Consider the following 18,157-nt stretch of genomic DNA (forward strand, 5'->3'; position numbering starts at 1 on the left):
TGTTACTTCAGCTTTGAAGTATATTAAAGTGTGCAAATGTATTTAAATAATAGGTCTTTTCCATTTATTTATTATTAATAGTGCATGTTATCACTAAAACCAGAAATGTCAAAGCTAAATTTCCATATTCAAGTCATTTGCTAATCCATAAATATCCACATTGTGAACACTTTAATTATTCATTTTGGGGGAAATGATGGGGCACATTGCTTTTTAGATCGTTACTATTGTAGTGACATGAAGAAGAAGGTAGAAAAGGGCGAGTCTGAAGAGGGAGTGAAGATTCTGTGGCTTACAAAGCAGATTTGGCATTTCTCCAGAGGAAAGCAGAAAGTTGCGTGCTATTCTCCAGAACAGCCGTTCCATCTTGACAAAGGCTGATGAGGCAAAACATTGATGCAATAAAACAGAATTTGGAGCAGTGTGCACAAGAGCTTTTTTTTTTCTCTGTCTTTTATCTATTGATTCACCAATTGATTCTGCACCTCAGCAGATTCAGTGTGCATTGATTTTCCCATTATAGAGAGAAGACCTTTACCACTAACAGCAAGAAGGTCCTGGGTTCAAACCCCGGGGTTGTCCAACCTTGGGGGTCATCCCAGGTCGTCCTCTGTGTGGAGTTTGCATGCCCCGTGTCTGCGGTGGGTTTCCTCTGGGTGCTCCGGTTTCCCCCACCATCAAAAAGACATGCATGTTAGGGTTAATACTCCTGTCTGTGCCCCTGACCGAGGCATGGCAAGATGAACTGGAGTTGGTCCCTGGGTGCTGTACGGCGGCTGCCCATTGCTCCTAGCTATACACCTAGGATGGGTTAAATGCAGAGCATGATTTCCCCACAGGGATTAATAAAATATCTTAAAAAAAACCCCAACAAAACAACAACAAAAAAAACTAAAATATCCACAGCTAAAACTCAGATTCAACCATGTTTTATTGTTTGGCGGGGGGAAAGGTGCTAACACAGCAGCACTGGCGACTATTTCCTTTAGAAAGGACCTCGGGTATTTGGACTGCACAAACACCACTACAGTTACCATTGAAGCTTTAACAAAACAATTAAAACTATGCTACTCTCCAAAGTTTGGACTGGGCCTTCATCTGCTTCATAGTTAAACACATTCACACTCACTAGCTGTTCAGTACAAAGTTTTCTACTGATGACCACTGAACAGCTCAACTGGGGGCTAGGTGCCTTGCTCGAGGGCACTACTGGTTGCTTGAGTGGAAGGGGAGGAGGAAGCAACACTGAATTTGATTCCCCAGCTGTTCTGGGGATTCTAACCAGCAACTTTATGTTAATATCTCATTTAGCTTTAGTCTGAATTGACCCCAGTGCTGTGGGGTTTCAGGAGTGAAGACAGCAGACCAAAATGGAATTTGATAAAAGATTATATTGCTGGTCATAAATAATTACTTTGAGTCAAGTGAACTGTACGCCTGGAGAAACGGCTTCAGTTCGATAATAGCCCGAGAAGCTGTACATGGAACATAATACAATACAGTACTTTTCCCTGCAATGGTGCAACATCAGAGTCGCATTTCTCTTCAAACAGTAACACAAAAGTACACAACAAATACATAAATAGCTTTTTTTCCCTTTAAATCATTTATAACACAAATTATATTTGATTCTTCTGGCTCTTGCTACAACATATTTGACCGATATATAAATTAACAGTATCAAGAACAAATAATAATAATTATAACAATAATAATACAAAAGCTGTCCAAGTTTCTTATAAATCTGGTTTGGTTACAGTATGAAATGACCCTAAGCAAGAAAGATCATGGAGGCAGTTCGCCATGACACGCCACAGACCTTCGCCCTCATGTTTGCACTTTGGACTGGCCCATTCCTGGTGCACATGCTCAGTTTATCACGTCAGAGTCTATATTGTAACTTGGGGAGATTTTGACACCAAACCGGTTCAAATAAAAGTCCTCTCGTCCCAATTCCTTTCCTGAGGGTCAATGACAGCGTGCTCATACCTCCCCCTGAATGGGGGCTCAAAGTGACCTGGCCACAAAGTCTTCAAAGCGGCCCTTTCAAGTTTCCTCCTGCAGATGACTTTTATCCCTTCAAGACTCAACAAAAATACCCCATGGTGGTGAACGGTGTTGCAGGCAATGGCAGATTCAGCACCATCCTATGCCTGGGCATGCTTCCACAAGGTGCCAACAGCCACTGCCTCGTGAGAGGGGATGTTGAGAGTGAAGGTGGCAAGTCTCCTTTCGAACCATCACAGCAGACTGTTTCTACGAGTCACCTCTTTTGCAACAACGCACTTCCTCAGATTTGTATGAGACCTGAGAACCCTGATGCCTTGAAACTGTCATTTTCATAGTAGTTTAAGTGACCTCTGTTTAATACAAGACTCTTCAACTCTGCTCTCGAATTTGACCCCCCCCCCCCGTATTCTGAACACTGGGAATATACCTATAGTCCCATAACACGCCCCCCATCCACCCACCTACCCACCCACTCATCTCCCCCCCAGGGTCACAGGGGTCACCGTCCAGGGCAGGCTGTAGGTTTGATACAGCGACCCTGGAACAGCACCAGGTTGGCGGGGCAGTGGCAGCCGGCCACACAGGGTTTGTGGCACGGCCTGATCTCATTCCAGTTGTCGCAGGTCTTGGTGCAGCCGGGTCCACAGGTGTCATACACGGCGCCGTGTTTACACTGGGTGGCTGATTGGAAGACACATGGTGAGACACAAGGAAGAGAGGGAACAAGAATGGTTAGGATGACGATCCGGTTGTTCACTTGCAATAATGTCCGTACAATGAATCTGGCAATGGATTCATCATATCCCTGTTTATCTGTGATATAAATGCACTTTTTTCTACTTGAAAATCTTAGTAAATGGCACATTTGTCTTTTTGCGGCACACACCTGCAAGAGGAATTCCTTGTATGTGCAAAAGTTAAAAAAAATAGGGCTCGGCAATTCAATATTATTGTTTATCGTCTTTCAGTGTTATCGTATGGGGATGAAATTCACAATATTGTCATATGATACACACTTTCGCCTGAATTAATGATGATAAGAATGTATTACCTAAAATATCTAAAAAAAAAGGGTCTTGAGGGAGTTGATATCTGAATACGAGTTTTCGTTTAACATTATACTTTACCAAACAGTTCAATATGACGAACTTAATTTGGATTCTTAAACATGGTATTTTTACATATGTAAGTAAATAAGTAAAATTTTGTTTATATAGCACTTTTAAAAACACAAAGTGCTTTACACTCAATACAGAAAATATGAATAAATATATAAAATAAATTGAATGACTATAAAACATGGCATAGGGAGTAACAGACCAAGGTAAAAACGATCCAAAACAGAAGGCAGGGATGGGGATCTATAGAAAGGCTTGCCTGAAAAGATGGGTTTTTAGAAGCCGCTGAAAACAGTCCAAAGATTCAGCGAATCTAGTGGATTGGGGGAGATTATTCCAGAGGCTTGGGGCTAAAACTGCAAAGGCGCTCACCTCTTGCTTTGCAGATGGCGTGAGGGATGGATAAAAGACCGAGGTTTGAGGATCAGAGTGGTTGGGAAGTGGAAAGGAATGAGATGATCAGAAATGTAACTGGGGGCAAGATCATGCCGTGCTTTAAATGTAATCAATAAGAACTTATAGATCATTCTGAATTTTACGGGAGGCCAATGGAGGATGCAAGAATAGGGGTAATATGGGACCTACGGCTATTTCTAGTTAGTAGTCTAGCACAGCTGCATTCTGAACCAGCTGTAGATGATTTAAAGTAGCTTGAGGCCAGAGTAGAGGGAGTTACAGTAATTTAGACGGGAGAGAATGAAAGTGTGAATTATTATTTCAATATCCTTAAAAGACAAAATATTTTGTGATTTTTGCAATATTTCTTAGCTGAAGACAACAGGATTGGACAAGCTTAGTGACATGGCGATCAAAAGAAAGATTCTGATCAAAGATGATACCAAGATTTTTAGCAGTAGGTTTGATGTTTGGATGAAGTGGACCAATAAACTGATCAACTGCAGTGGCAAAGTTCTGAGAACCAATTAAGAGAATTTCATTTTTTTCAGGGTTTAGATGGAGGAAATTAAAGGACATCCAGCAAGCAGATACTGTAATACATACATACATACATACACATACACACACACACACACACACACACACATATATGTATATATATATATATACAGTGCATCCAGAAAGTATTCACACCCCTTCACTTTCCCCACATTTTGTTATGTTACAGCCTTATTCCAAAATGGATTAAATCCCTTTTTTTCTCACCAATCTACACACAATATCCCATAATGACAAAGTGAAAAAGGTTTTGTAGAAATTTTTGCAAATTTATTAAAAATAAAAAACTGAAATATTGCATGTACATAAGTATTCACACCCTTTACTCAGTGCTTGGTTGAGGCACCCTTGGCAGCGATTACAGCCTCAAGTCTTCTTGGGTGTGAAGCTACAAGCTTGGCACACCTATATCTGGGGTATTTCTCCTATTCTTCTCTGCAGATCCTCTCGAGCTCTGTAAGGTTAGATGGGGAGCATCGCTGCACAGCTATTTTCAGGTCTTTCCAGAGATGTTCAATGGGGTTCAAGTCTGGGCCACTCAAGGACATTCACAGACTTGTCCCGAAGTCACTCCTTCGTTGTCTTGGCTGTGTGCTTAGAGTCGTTGTCGTGTTGAAAGGTAAACCTTCGCCCCAGTCTGAGGTCCTGAGCACTCTGGAGCAGGTTTTCATCAAGGATCTCTCTGTACTTTGCTCCACTCATCTTTCCCTCGAGGCTGACCAGTCTCCCAGTTCCTGCCACCGAAGAACATCCCCACAGCATGATGCTGCCACCACCATGCTTCACTGTACGGATGGTATTAGCAAGGTGATGAGAGGTGCCTGGTTTCCTCCAGACGTGACATTTGGCATTCAGGCCAAAGAGTTCAATCTTGGTTTCATCAGACCAGAGAATTTTGTTTCTCATGGTCTGAGAGTCCTTTAGGTGTTTCCTGGCAAACTCCAAGCGGGCTGTCATGTGTCTTTTACTGAGCAGAGGCTTCCGTTTGGCCACTCTACCATAAAGGCCTGATTGGTGGAGTGCTGCAGAGATGGTTGTCCTTCTGGAAGGTTCTCTCATCTCCACAGAGGAACGCTGGAGCTCTGTCAGAGTGACCATGGGGTTCTTGGTCACCTCCCTGACCAAGGCCCTTCTCCCCGATTGCTCAGTTTGGCTGGGCGGCCAGCTCTAAGAAGAGTCCTGGTGGATCCAAACTTCTTCCATTTAGGAATGATGGAGACCACTGTGCTCTTCGGGACCTTCAAAGCTGTAGAATTTTTTTGTACCCTTCCCCAGATCTGTGCCTCGATACCATCCTGTCCCAGAGGTTCACAGACAATTCCTTTGACTTCATGGCTTGGTTTCTGCTCTGACATGCACTGTCAACAGTGGGACCTTATATAGACAGGTGTGTGCCTTTCCAAATCATGTCCAATCAATTGAATTTACTACAGGTGGACTCCAATCAAGATGTAGAAACATCTCAAGGATGATCAGTGGAAACAGGATGAACCTGAGCTCAATTTTGAGTGTCATAGCAAAGGGTGTGAATACTTATGTACATGTAATATTTCAGTTTTTTATTTTTAATAAATTTGCAAAAAATTCTACAAAATCTTTTTCACTTTGTCATTATGGGGTATTGTGTGTAGATTGATGAGGAAAAAAAAGGAATTTAATCAATTTTGGAATAAGGCTGTAACATAACAAAATGTGGGGAAAGTAAAGGGGTGTGAATACTTTCCGGATGCCCTGTGTGTATATATATATATATATATATATATATATATATATATATATATATATATATATATATATATATATATATATATATATAGCGTTTTTTTCGAAACCGTCAATGGTGTTGTGAGTGCTCGACTAATGAGAAGCACAATATCAACATGTTGATGTTGATATATATATATATATATATCCATTATCCAAGCCACTTATTCTGAGTAGGGTCGCAGGGATGCTGAAGCCTATTTTGTATCCCAGCAGTCACTGGTCGGCAGGCAGGGAGACACCCTGGACAGTCCTCCAGTCCATCACAAGGCTGACACATTCACACCTACAGACAATTTAATATGGCCGATTCACCTGACCTACATATCTTTGGACTGTGGGGGGAAACCGCAGCACCCGGAGGTAACCCACATGCAAACTCCACACAGAGGACGACCTGAGATAACCCCCCCCAAGGTTGGACAACCCCAGGGTTCAAACCCAGGACCTTCTTGCTGTGAGGCGACCATGCTAACCACTGCACCACCGTGCCACCCACTCACTCACACACACACACACACACACACACACACACACACACACACACACACACACACACACACACACACACACACATATATATAGTGTAAAATTTCATGATTATGAGAATAAAAATATTTTACATATCACCCTGCACTACTTGAAATTAAATTTGGGACACTAATCTGCTTTCTCAAAGGACATTAAATCAAGCAGATACCATTTAAATTCAGGCAGTGGAAGAAGAAAGACTCAGACAAGGAAGCATTTGTGCTGAAGCTGATATTTTCAGCTTGAGAAAGAGATTTGCCAGATGCAGTAAAACAAATGCCAATCAGCCTCACGTGGGACACTCTGTCCAAATGTCTGTAAATGTCTCTCCATAAAATGTACCACAGATTTATTATTGCCGTGTGTGTATTCCCTGAAATATGTGATAAACACACACAGACAAGAACAGAAAGAAAACGGCAATCACCCAGATGGTTAACTTTGCAGAAAGTTCAGTAAATAATATTTAGCTGATTTTTTTTTAAATTGCTGCCAACTTTGAACAAGCCCAGTCACATTCATGCTCGCTCACCTCATATACTTAAATGTATGGCAATAATGGAGTTGTTGGATGGTAAGTTGTTGTTGTTTTTTTTTTTTTTAATTTCATGCATGAACATGTGGTTTCTTTTTGGAGGGCTTTATGTCCTGTGGCAGAAGAGGGTCTTACTGTACGTTTATAGTAGGAATGCGTTTGTATGGACTGCTCGTACTGTAGGTTTTACTGATGCTGTTATGTTTGTATGTGAGATCTGAGGGTGTATTTTGTTTGCATCTCTTGTATTGTTTTTATATGAACATCAAGTCTACTAATGTTCAGCATGACAGCACAAACTAGTTTATTCAAGGTTTGATCGTGTAACGTGCATGGATAAGTAGACACGCTGGTCCTTGACTAACGGGTCGGACCCTTTAGTCGACTGGTTAACGTTGTCGTTTGGGGAGTGGAAAATACGGGTTCGCGTCCCGGCTGTGGCGGTTCCCGGACTGTCCCCCAAATTTGCTACAATATGTAATATTTCCCCTTTCTTAAAGCATAATATTTATTGTAAATATAGGTGTTTGTAAGTGGTACTGACTCAGCTCACATTGGCTATACAGCAAATGATGCAGCAATCAGAGCAAAGTGATATCTAATTAAAGGGGTTTGAAAATGGACAGTGTCAATAAACCCACTGTATATCCTCCACCTTTCTATTCGTGTCTGTCTTGTCTACTTTGATTTGTTGCTGTCATTCACATCACTGAACACTGGGGGTCAATTTTTAAGTAGACTTACACATCACACCCTTAACAAAAGGGGTATTATCATACTACCTTCTTAATGAACTGCATAATTGGGGCCGTTTCTCAGCCGGGCCACGCCCACTGGACTCTGTGGTTGGTTAAGTGTGCTGTCACTCACCCATACAAGCAGTGTCAGGCCTCCAGGGGACAGGAACTCCTTCCCTGTCACAGGCCCGGCTGTAGGCGATGAAGGACTCACAGTAACAGTTCTTATGGACTGGACACTCGCACATGTCTGTGACGCACGACCTGTAGAGAGGGAAAGGAGGTCAAGCACAGGGACTATTAATATCATGGAAGACATCAACGTACTAACCTGCCATTGTCAAGACCCTTGGGTGTCATGATGATGAAATGCATAGGAGAGACGATGTGTGTGCCGTCACCTTTCACTATACACGACTCAAAAGTAGGAATGGGTCGAGAGCCACTCGAGGGGTAGAAAACAGAACCTCATAGAAAACAGTATGTCTGATAAACATAGGATCAGATTTTTATATCGGTCTTTGTAATATGAACATTTACTTGTTGAATAATGAACATTTCTTCTTGCAGATTAATTTGTCGGGTCAAGTGGTCTGAGGGGAAACTACAAATCTTAATTTAATGTCGCAGGTTACCGTTTTACACAAGTAGTCAGGAATGAACTGTGCTTTGTTTTTCTCATTTGCTAACATCTAGAAAGACCAGATGGTCTGCAAAGGACCTCCCTGGTCTTGAAAACAGTTATTTTTAGCAGAATCATGGCTATCTGTGAGAACAGAATCTTTTTTTCTTTTTTCGCCTCATCCAAATCCAGGGTCTCAGGATAGTGGGGTGTCATACATCGCACAGAATGTAATTGTGATTGTAAAGCCCCTTGGGACCAAATTGTGATTTAGGGCTCTACAAATAAATTTGAATTGACTTTACTTGTCCTCTTAATCTTTATTTCTCCAAGGAAAGCCAACTTAACGCACATGGGTTTTTTTTTCTATTTTTAGGCTCTGTCGGAGATTAATTATCTTTGGTGTTTGTTTTGGGGTTATTGGGGGACGGACGGGAGAGCGCTAGGCATTTCCTTTTCAAAGTTCCTTTTCCCCCAGACAGTGTTATGGCCTAAAAGCTGCCATCCCGCTCCACCCACTCACCCCAACCCCAAATCCTCTCTCTTTGTACCTGTAGAAGGGTGAGAAGTCGACCACACGGTGGCATTTCTGAAACTCCCATGACTTGATCTTCTGGCACTCCCGGTGGGCACGGAACTTCACCTTGACGCTGCCGGGGCACAGGAAGGATGTGGGCCGGCGGGGAGGCGGCTGGCGGGCGCACACCTCGTTGCCCTCCACACGCCACGACTCGGCGAACTCGTCCACGTCGAACTTGAACTGGCCATCGCCCCCAAGGGCGTCATCGCGCTTGTGGCCGTTGTAGTTCCCGCACAGACCGCAGAGACGTCCGCGCAGATGGGGGGCCGCCACAACCTCCACGAAGCTGTCACCGTCCCATGTGATCTCCAGGCCTGGGCAACAGCAAGAAGAAGAAGAAGAAGCAGCAGCATAAGAAGAGACTTTATTCATGTAGCATTATTTGATATGAATTTAACAATATGCTTAAAGATGAAAATAAAAACAAACATAACATTCATCTAATGTATTATAAAAGACAGCATTACACAATAAAAAAGTTTAAATAAGTTGTCAGGCTTCATTTAAAAGTAAAGACAATGCAAACAATTGCTAGTATTGATGTTTGTGCTGACAAGTGATTTTAATGGTATTAGTGTAGTGAGTTAAAACAACACAACAGTACTTCATAATGTGGACACATCAGACATTCATCCAAAATATGCTGTTGAAAATGGTTCATTTAGCCTAAAATAATGTAGTAAATATGAATTTTATATAATATAATAAGCTTGCATGTATTATATTTGGTTCAGCATGACAGCATGCCAAAATCTGTAAGCCAAAAGCAATAATTAAATTGAAGTTTTGTATATGAGCCCAGTTTTCAATTAATTCCCTTCTCTCTTCTGTCTGCTTACCTGCGATGGTGGTGAGTTTGAGCAGGTATCCATCCAGGTCGATGTGGACTCCGGGTCCGTGGTAGGGCAGGGCGATACGTGTGCCATTCCTCCGGACCGTCAGGTGCTGGTGGAGGCTGAGACTGAGCCCCCCCAACCTCAACTCCACGGACTGGGTCCAGGAGAAAGAGCGCGTCCGTCTGGCGTCGTTCCTCACAAGCACCTGGAGGGGTCGGGGGAAGGTAGTAGTCCGTTGATGCAAGTTATTGTGTACAGCAGATGTTTAAGACGGCGTAAAACGCAAGGACTGAGTTGTTCTAAACTGGCTGATCTCTCATCGCCATACCGTGAAGCTGGAATCCGGGCTGTTGATGAAGTTGACGTTCCCCGGGCCGCCTGAGGGGGCACTACCGCAGTCGCGGGTCAGCACATACTGGCAGGTACCCTGGAAGTTAAACGTGCGCCCGTCGAAGGTGTTGTAGTGGGGGTCGCCAAAAACTGTGCACACACCCGGCTCTGGAGGGAGTGATGGAGCAACAGACAGAGAAAGATAGAAAGTTAGAACGGATACACGGTCAGGGTTGAGGGGAAAGGAATGAAGCTATGTTGTTTTGATTCATAGTCACCATACAAATTACTGATATTAGCAACTGATATAATAATAATAATAATTATTATTATTTTCATTACATTTATATGGCACTTTTCTTGACACCCAAAGCGCTTCACATTGAAGGGGGTAACTCACTGCAACCACCATCAATGTGTAGCACCCATGCATGGCAGCCATTTTGCACCAGAACGCTCACCACACACCAGCTTGAGGTGGAGAGGGAGGAATCATTGAGCCAATTATATGGAGGGATGATTAGGTGGCCAAATGGAGAGAGCCAGGTTGAAAATTTTGCCAGGACACTGGGGAACCCCCTACTCTTCGTAATAAGTGCCATGGGATCTTTAATGACCACAGTGAGCCAGGCCCTCGGTTTAATGTCTCATCCGAAGGACGGCATCTCCTACAGCATAGTGTCCCTGTCACTGCACTGGAGCATTGGGATTTGATATTGTTTTTATTAGTACCAGAGGGAAGAACCCCCTACTGGCCCACCAACAGCACTTCCAGCAGCAACTCAGTTTTCCCAGGAAGTCTCCCATCCAAGTACTAGCCAGCCTACATCTAGCTTCTGCCATTTGGCAGAGCCAGGATACATGTTGGTATGGCTGCCTGCAACGTGGGCAATATTTCAAATGTTCTGTAGCAATCTGAGAGGGAAAAGCCTGGAAATCTCATAGGATAGGATAATCCATGATTCACCACATAGAGGGAGGGGGAACAGTGAATAACTTACTCACTTTCAGTGCAAACTGGACAGCAGCCGGTCCGATTCAGGATTTTATTCTGGGAGAGATGACACACACAGAGACACACACTGTTAGACTCATTGAGAGAGAGAGAGAGAGAGAGAGAGAGAGAGAGAGAGAGAGAGACGTAAAATTTTAAAACATCTTTATTTAACAAGAAAACCTTTAAGAATGACACATCTTTTTAAGATATGAACAAAATCATTCCTTTACACTGACACCTCCATAAAAGAGTTAATCTTCTATCACAGAACTCCGGATCGATTCAAAGAGGAAGCAGGAACTACTTAAGAAACTGCAGGCCCTCAAATCTAAAAAAGCTTGTGGACTTGATGGCATCTTCAATGAAATGTTAAAAAACATGAACAAGAAATTCCAATTGGCTATATTAAAACTATTCAATTTGGTTCTGAGTGTAGGTTATTTTCCTGACATCTGGAATCATGGATTTATAATCCCAGTCTATAAAAACAGAGACAAATTTGACCCCAATAATTACCGAGGCATCTGTGTGAACAGTAAATCTGGGGAAGGTTTTCTGTAGTATTATGAACACCAGACTTCCTCACTAAGCAATGTCTCAAGCAAAAGCCAAATTGGATTTATACCAAAACACTGCACAACCGATCATATATACACCCTACATACCCTAATTTATAAACATATAAGCCAAAATAAAACCAAAATTTATGCCTCTTTTATCGACTTCCAAAAAGCTTTTGATTCTACTTGGTATGCAGGACTGTTCTACAAAGTTATTGAGAGTGGTGTAGGGGGTAAAACATATGATATGATTATTAAGCCAATGTATTCTAGCAATATGTGCAGCATAAAAATAGGCAAAAAAAAAAAAGAGAACAGAATTCTTTACCCAAGGGCAAGGCGTTTGTCAGGGCTGTAACCTCAGCCCTGCACTCTTCAATACCTCCATTAATGATTGGCTACTATACTAGAAAAGTCCTCTGTCCCTGGTGTAAGTCTCCACCATGAGGAGGTGAACTGCCCACTCTTAGCAGATGATCTAGTTCTGCTGTCCCCCACAGCAGATGGCCTACAGCAGAGCCTGGATCTGCTGGAACATTACTGTCAGACCCTGGCCCTGACAGTAAACCCCCCAAAAGACCAAAATAATGATATTCCAAAAAAGATCCAGATGTCAGGAGGTTTCAGAAATGTTGAATCAGTTCATCTGGACATGTTTATTGAGAGAGAAACATTATTGTATACGGATTATTGAGCATGCATAAAGACATCTCAGGAGGTTCTATCAAAGTTCTCAATTGGTACAAACATGTAGAGTACTGCACAAACTACACCTATCTAGGATTAAAACGAAGTTCAACTGAACATTTTAATGAAGCAGTTCCTGGGATGAGAGGGAACGCATGCCGGGCTTTCTATGCCATACAAAAAATACAAAAAGAAATACCAATTTGAATTTGGTTAAATTAATTGAGTGTGTCATTGAACAAATTGCACTCCATGGCAACGAGGTGTGGGGTCCACTTACAAAACAACTTTACTCAATGGGATAAACACCCCATTGAGACCCTGCATGCAGAGTTCTGTAAGATTCTCCTACATGTCCAGAGGAAAGCTACAAACAATGCATGCAGGGCAGAATTGAGCCAATACCCACTAATACGAAAAATACAAAAGAGAGCGATTAACTTTCGGACACACCTAAAACTAAGTGACCCCCCTCTCGTATCATTACCAAGCCCTGTAATTCCAAGAGCTGAAGAGTAATAGGAACCCCCTTACTCAACTGGTGCTGAGGCTGAGACCACAAACCTGTTCCATTAACACATCTCAGAAACAGAACACATCCCTAATCAGACTCAATCAAATTACAAAACAGTTGAAACAAAACTGCATCACCTATTGGCAAACACAAACAAAAACACAGAGCAAAATGCAGTGCTATCTGACTCCACATCGACAGAACACCATGGCAGATTAGTAGAGCATGGTGACTGATCAATGGCTATAAAGAACCTTGACCGTGTGCAGACTGAGTGGCTCCCTGCAGAGCAGAGGCTGTGCTGTCAGTGAGCCTGCAACACAGCCACACTCCCTCACCAAATGTGAAAAGCATACACATCTTAGAGAAGCACATTTAAAAAAAAAATTCCAGTTAATAACAAAAGGTTTTCTTAACCTATTAGATGAAGAAAAACTACAAACAATTCTACTAGGGGAAGAGCCAAAGAGCAGTAAGTTAGCAGCAGTCTCTGTTGCTGCCTGTCATAAAGTGAGGGACGGTCACCTGACTTGTGTTGTTGCTGGTATATTTGATGACAGTTTGTCTTATTTGTTTTGTACTATGTTTCTTTTGCTGTCATATATTTATATGCTATTATATGTTTTCTGATCGTTTAGCTTTTCAATGTTTAAAGGCTTGCTTTGGCAATATGTAGTGTTACACCATACCAATAAAGCCATTTGAATTAGAATTTGAGAACGCGATGGAGAGAGAGAGAGCACGCGAGAGAGAGAGGTAGATAGATAGATAGAGAGAGAGAGAGAGAGAGAGAGAGAGAGAGAGAGAGAGAGAGAGAGAGAGAGGTAGAGAGAGTGCAATAGATAGATCGATAGACAGATATAGGATAAAGAGACAGAGATCGAGATAGATAGGGATACAGAGAGAGATAGAAAGATAGATAGAGAGACAGGGCGAGAGATGGAAAGATAGAGATAGAAAGAAAGATACAGAGAGCGAAAAAAAAGAGAGAGCTAGTGAGGTAGAGAGCGGCAGAGAGATAGAAAGATAGAGATAGAAAGAAAGATAGAGAGAAACAGAGTGTGAAAGAGAGAGAGAGAGCAGTAGATAGATAGATAGATAGATAGATAGCGAGGTAGAGAAAGAGGTACAGCGATAGAAAGAAAAAGAGATACAGAGAGCGAAAGAGAGAAAGAGAAAGAGAGAGAGTGAGAGAGAGTGGTAGACAGATAGATAGCGAGGTAGAGAGGCAGGTAGAGAGATAGAAAAATAGAGCTACAAAGAAAGATAGAGAGATACAGAGAGCGAAAGAAAGAGAGACAGACAGAGTGAGAGAGAGAGAGAGAGAGAGAGAGAGAGAGAGAGAGAGAGAGAGAGAGAGAGAGAGAGAGAGAGTGTAAAAAAAATGTGCTAGAAACTAGAAACTGGATCTGAGACTGGACACGAGCTGCGATGCAACAAGTTGCTTCCCCTGACAAGTGAGGTATGGGGGCACAGGAAGACAGACACAGGGCTGAGAAGACAGGCAGGCATCAAAGGAAAGAAACCGGAGACTCATTTGAAATTGACCCAGAGATAATTTTATATTTACGATTCGACCCGCAGCAAGTTGATTCTGCGGATGTTGGAGGCACGAATGCAGACAAAGGGACATCATAATACCGTGATATCAAAAGCCTGCACACCCTTTCAACTACCCCAGATTCCAGTGCCTTTAGGCCTGAAACGGAAAACCCATTTAATCAGACCTTTTTGGCTTTCATTTGGATTTAATAACCGGCAAAATCAAGGTAAAAACAGATGTCCCACCACAATTCTGTCAGTCTATCAACAACTAAAAGACACAATGTGTGTCTGATTTAGCCGGGCTCAGTTTCAGACGCCCAGGAACCAGAAGCAGGACATTTTGAAAGGTGTGTAGAGTTTTGATGTCCGCTGTAGATGATAGGTGCCTTGAGTTTGGCACGAACCCATGTGATGATGTATTCATAGAAACACAGCTGAATTGAAAGAGAAAGAAAGTGAAAAAGCGGGAACAGGTTTTTCTGTTTTCACAGGTTCAACATCAATCAAGAACAAACTGATCAAGATAACGAACTGTGAAACAGGAGACTGTGTGTGTGTGTGTGTGTGTGTGTGTGTGTGTGTGTGTGTGTGTGTGTGTGTGTGATGTCCGTGTGTGTGATGTCCGTGTGTGTGTATGTTGTCTGTGTGTGTGTATTTGCATGATGTGTGTTTGTTTGTTTGTGTGTGTCTATAATTGTTGTGGTATTATTGGATCCATTGAGATACAGGTGGTGTGTGTTTGTGCGTCTTTGCTATATGTGTCTGTGTGCAAGTGTGTCAAGTCCAGTTTATTTGTATAGTCCAATATCACAAATTACAAATTTGCTGGGCTTTACAGCAAGTGTGTGGGCCTCCATGTATGACTATGTGTGAGCTGTGTGTGTGTGTGTGTGTGTGTGTGTGTGTGTGTGTGTGTGTGTATGCTGTGCTTGTGTATGCGATGGGAGGGACTATGTTTCAACTATCATCAGAGGTTCACATCAGAGAATTCTTTCACAGACCCTATTTTGCCTGAGGGTAGCCCCTAATGCGTGTCTGCACACACACACACACACACACACACACACACACACACACACACACACACACACACACACACACACACACAATCCACCTCTCATCATATCAAGACACTCCACTCACAAACTCTAGTATCCCAACCTCCATACAAAGGACACTCTCTCTTTGAAGGTGGCTGCCTTTTATAGAGATAGGAAGAGAGCGAGAGAGAGAGAGAGAGCGAGCGAGAGAGAGAGAGCTTGGTTTTCAGAGGCCTTAATATAGGGTTCATCTTCTTAACTGTCACTCAGATGTCACATAGACAAAGGAGTGTGCGGAGACAAGCTGTCTCCACAGCGACCCCCGCACTGATGGCCTGCCCCTGACTGCAGAATGAGCGTGTGTGTGTGTGTGTGTGTGTGTGTGTGTGTGTGTGTGTGTGTGTGTGCATGTGAGGTCTGATCATGAGTGCTCAGTAGCTCTTTGTAACCTGCTAAGTTCAGTTTCCTAGGTCCTCAAAAAAAAAAAAATAGACACTGGCAAACTGTGGAGACTCAGCAGAGCTACTGACATACCTGCAGATCATAGGGTTTCACTTTACTGATTATGTTCCCTCTGTGTGGGTGACAATGACATGACAGATCCCTTTGACAGACCCCCTTCATTTGGTATTATTACCATGTGTAGGAAAAGGTTTCAAGATGCTAAAACCGCAGGTGAAAAAAATCTTGTTTGAAACAAATATGGCTGCCAAATGTTTGCCGGGAAACATCGGATGAAAAGATGAAAGATTAGATGAGCGATGAAACGTTTCTCTCAATAAACGTGTCCAGATGAACTTATTCAACTTTCTGCGATTACCTCATCTGGATTACTGAGCATGCATCAAGACATTATAATCTGAATTTATCCATAAACCCTGCCTCAGCTTGTACCCTAACCCAGTGGTAATCATTTGTGTACCATGGAAGGTCATGTGTATGCAGGTTTTCACTGCATCCTAACAATAAGCCAGACAATGTCACTTATCGGCATACATTCAGCCAATCAGGGGCGGACTAATCGGTGGAATAAGTTGGTATAATGTTGAGTTACAATGAAAGAGACACACATACATGACACTAAGCACCACTGCCTTCACCCTAAACCAATACCAATATACCAATACCAATACCAGTAACCTACCTGCTAAATATCGACCTACAGTATGTGTGAAAAAAATATTTCTGAACTAATTTATTATACACATCTCCTGTGTTTTATATGTACAACGGTGGTCCTATTGGCAAAAAACAAAAAAACAAACGAAAACACTCAAGAACACCTACATGAATTAACAGCAGTCCCGTCTTGACTAAAGACAACAGGTGAGGGTCTGCTGTAACGCCTGTAATCTAGCGAAGAGGGACATGTTTGACGCTGGCTTTGACTTAGTGACCGTCAGCGCCCCGGCAGAATGCGGGGAATCCACTCCATCACCAGCCGACAGATGACCTCCGTCTGACCTCGGCGACAGGTGAACGCCGTGTGAACCGGCCTCCCTGTGATGTTTCTCAAATCACTTGGCAACTGGCGTCGCACTTCGGCTGCATGGAGCAACGCTAAACGATCAAAGACCCCGCTCCTGCTGCTCCTGCTGCTCCACAGCAACACAGGAAACGAAGGAAGTTGTGTTTGTAAGTCAGCATTACCTTGGAGGACATTATTTATCTATTTATTTATTTAGGAAATACTCTCTTAGTAAGGCTTTGCGTACATTGCATGTTCAAGTCCAGTGTGTGGTTCAGTAGGGGGGCATTAGGAAATAGTCACCCCTGGATTAACAGTGTGGGTGACCACACTCGAAGTGCCCCCCTCCTCCTATTTTACTCATAAAAAAGTGACCTTTACAATGGGTATCTGTGTTTCCCCTAGAAGCTTATTCAGCAGCAAGCACCGATGCCGGCCCGTATTCACGCATGTCAGAATAGCTTAAAATTTCAGTGTTCGCCCTAGGTTTGCATGCATGTATTTGGCGGGGGATTGGGGGGGGGTCCTCCCCCAAGAAAATTGTACATTTTTAACAAAAAATATACAATATCAAATTATTTTGGACCAGTATTATTATTACCATATCTGTGTACAAAAAGTTGAAAAAGCTAGAGCAGATGAATAAACACCACCCAAAAAGACAAAAGAAGTCCACTGGGGACCAGCTACGACCATTAGATCTGAGAAAAGTCATTTAGTTAGCTTTGATGCTCTCCTCGTTGATTTTACATTAATTCGTCTTAAGTGACGCCAAAAATGGCTTAGGTGCTACATCTAAGCCTTGTAATGGTAGGGACAATCCTGTAATGACTTGCAGCTAAGTCAAGTAATCAACATTACTTCCTATACATTTAGCTAATGTTACATAGCAGCCAAACAATGTACCGTTAGCCTTTCCTGCTCAGCTTCCAGACCCTAGTGGGAAGCACAGGGGAGATGTTTGCTAGGGCTAGCCCCTGTCACTTTTCCAGCAGTTGGGGAAACGACAGACGAGACTTTGGTCTTGAAAAGCTGCAGCATTTATTAACTTACACACTGTAGTCTATACTGTTCATTTACTGCCAGAATTACAACTTATCCCCCCCCCCTTTTCTCCCCAGTTGCATCCGGCCAATTACCCCACTCTTCCGAGCCATCCCTGTCGCTGCTCCACCCCCTCTGCTGATCCGGGGAGGGCTGCAGACTACCACATGCCTCCTCCGATACCTCCTCCAATACATGTGGCGTCGCCAGCCGCTTCTTTTCACCTGACAGTGAGGAGTTTCACCAGGGGGATGTAGCATGTGGGAGGATCACGCTATTCCC

At 42.9% G+C, this 18,157-nt stretch overlaps 1 protein-coding gene across 1 annotated transcript in view; it reads right to left on the minus strand.

Moving 5' to 3' along the window:
• Window positions 1–2,509: 2,509 nt before the first annotated feature.
• The window catches only part of bmper (BMP binding endothelial regulator), a 37,305-nt gene continuing 21,657 nt past the window's right edge, over window positions 2,510–18,157 (minus strand). Inside the window, exons 11-16 of the mRNA XM_056286823.1 lie at window positions 11,026–11,071; window positions 10,071–10,188; window positions 9,694–9,905; window positions 8,826–9,168; window positions 7,786–7,916; window positions 2,510–2,691 (exon numbers count right to left, since the gene is read on the minus strand). Of these exons, the coding sequence (XP_056142798.1) occupies window positions 2,510–2,691; window positions 7,786–7,916; window positions 8,826–9,168; window positions 9,694–9,905; window positions 10,071–10,188; window positions 11,026–11,071 (1,032 nt within the window). The remainder of the gene's footprint in view (window positions 2,692–7,785; window positions 7,917–8,825; window positions 9,169–9,693; window positions 9,906–10,070; window positions 10,189–11,025; window positions 11,072–18,157) is intronic.

This window comes from Lampris incognitus, chromosome 9 (assembly GCF_029633865.1).
Source record: "Lampris incognitus isolate fLamInc1 chromosome 9, fLamInc1.hap2, whole genome shotgun sequence".
In the NCBI taxonomy this organism is placed as follows: domain Eukaryota; kingdom Metazoa; phylum Chordata; class Actinopteri; order Lampriformes; family Lampridae; genus Lampris; species Lampris incognitus.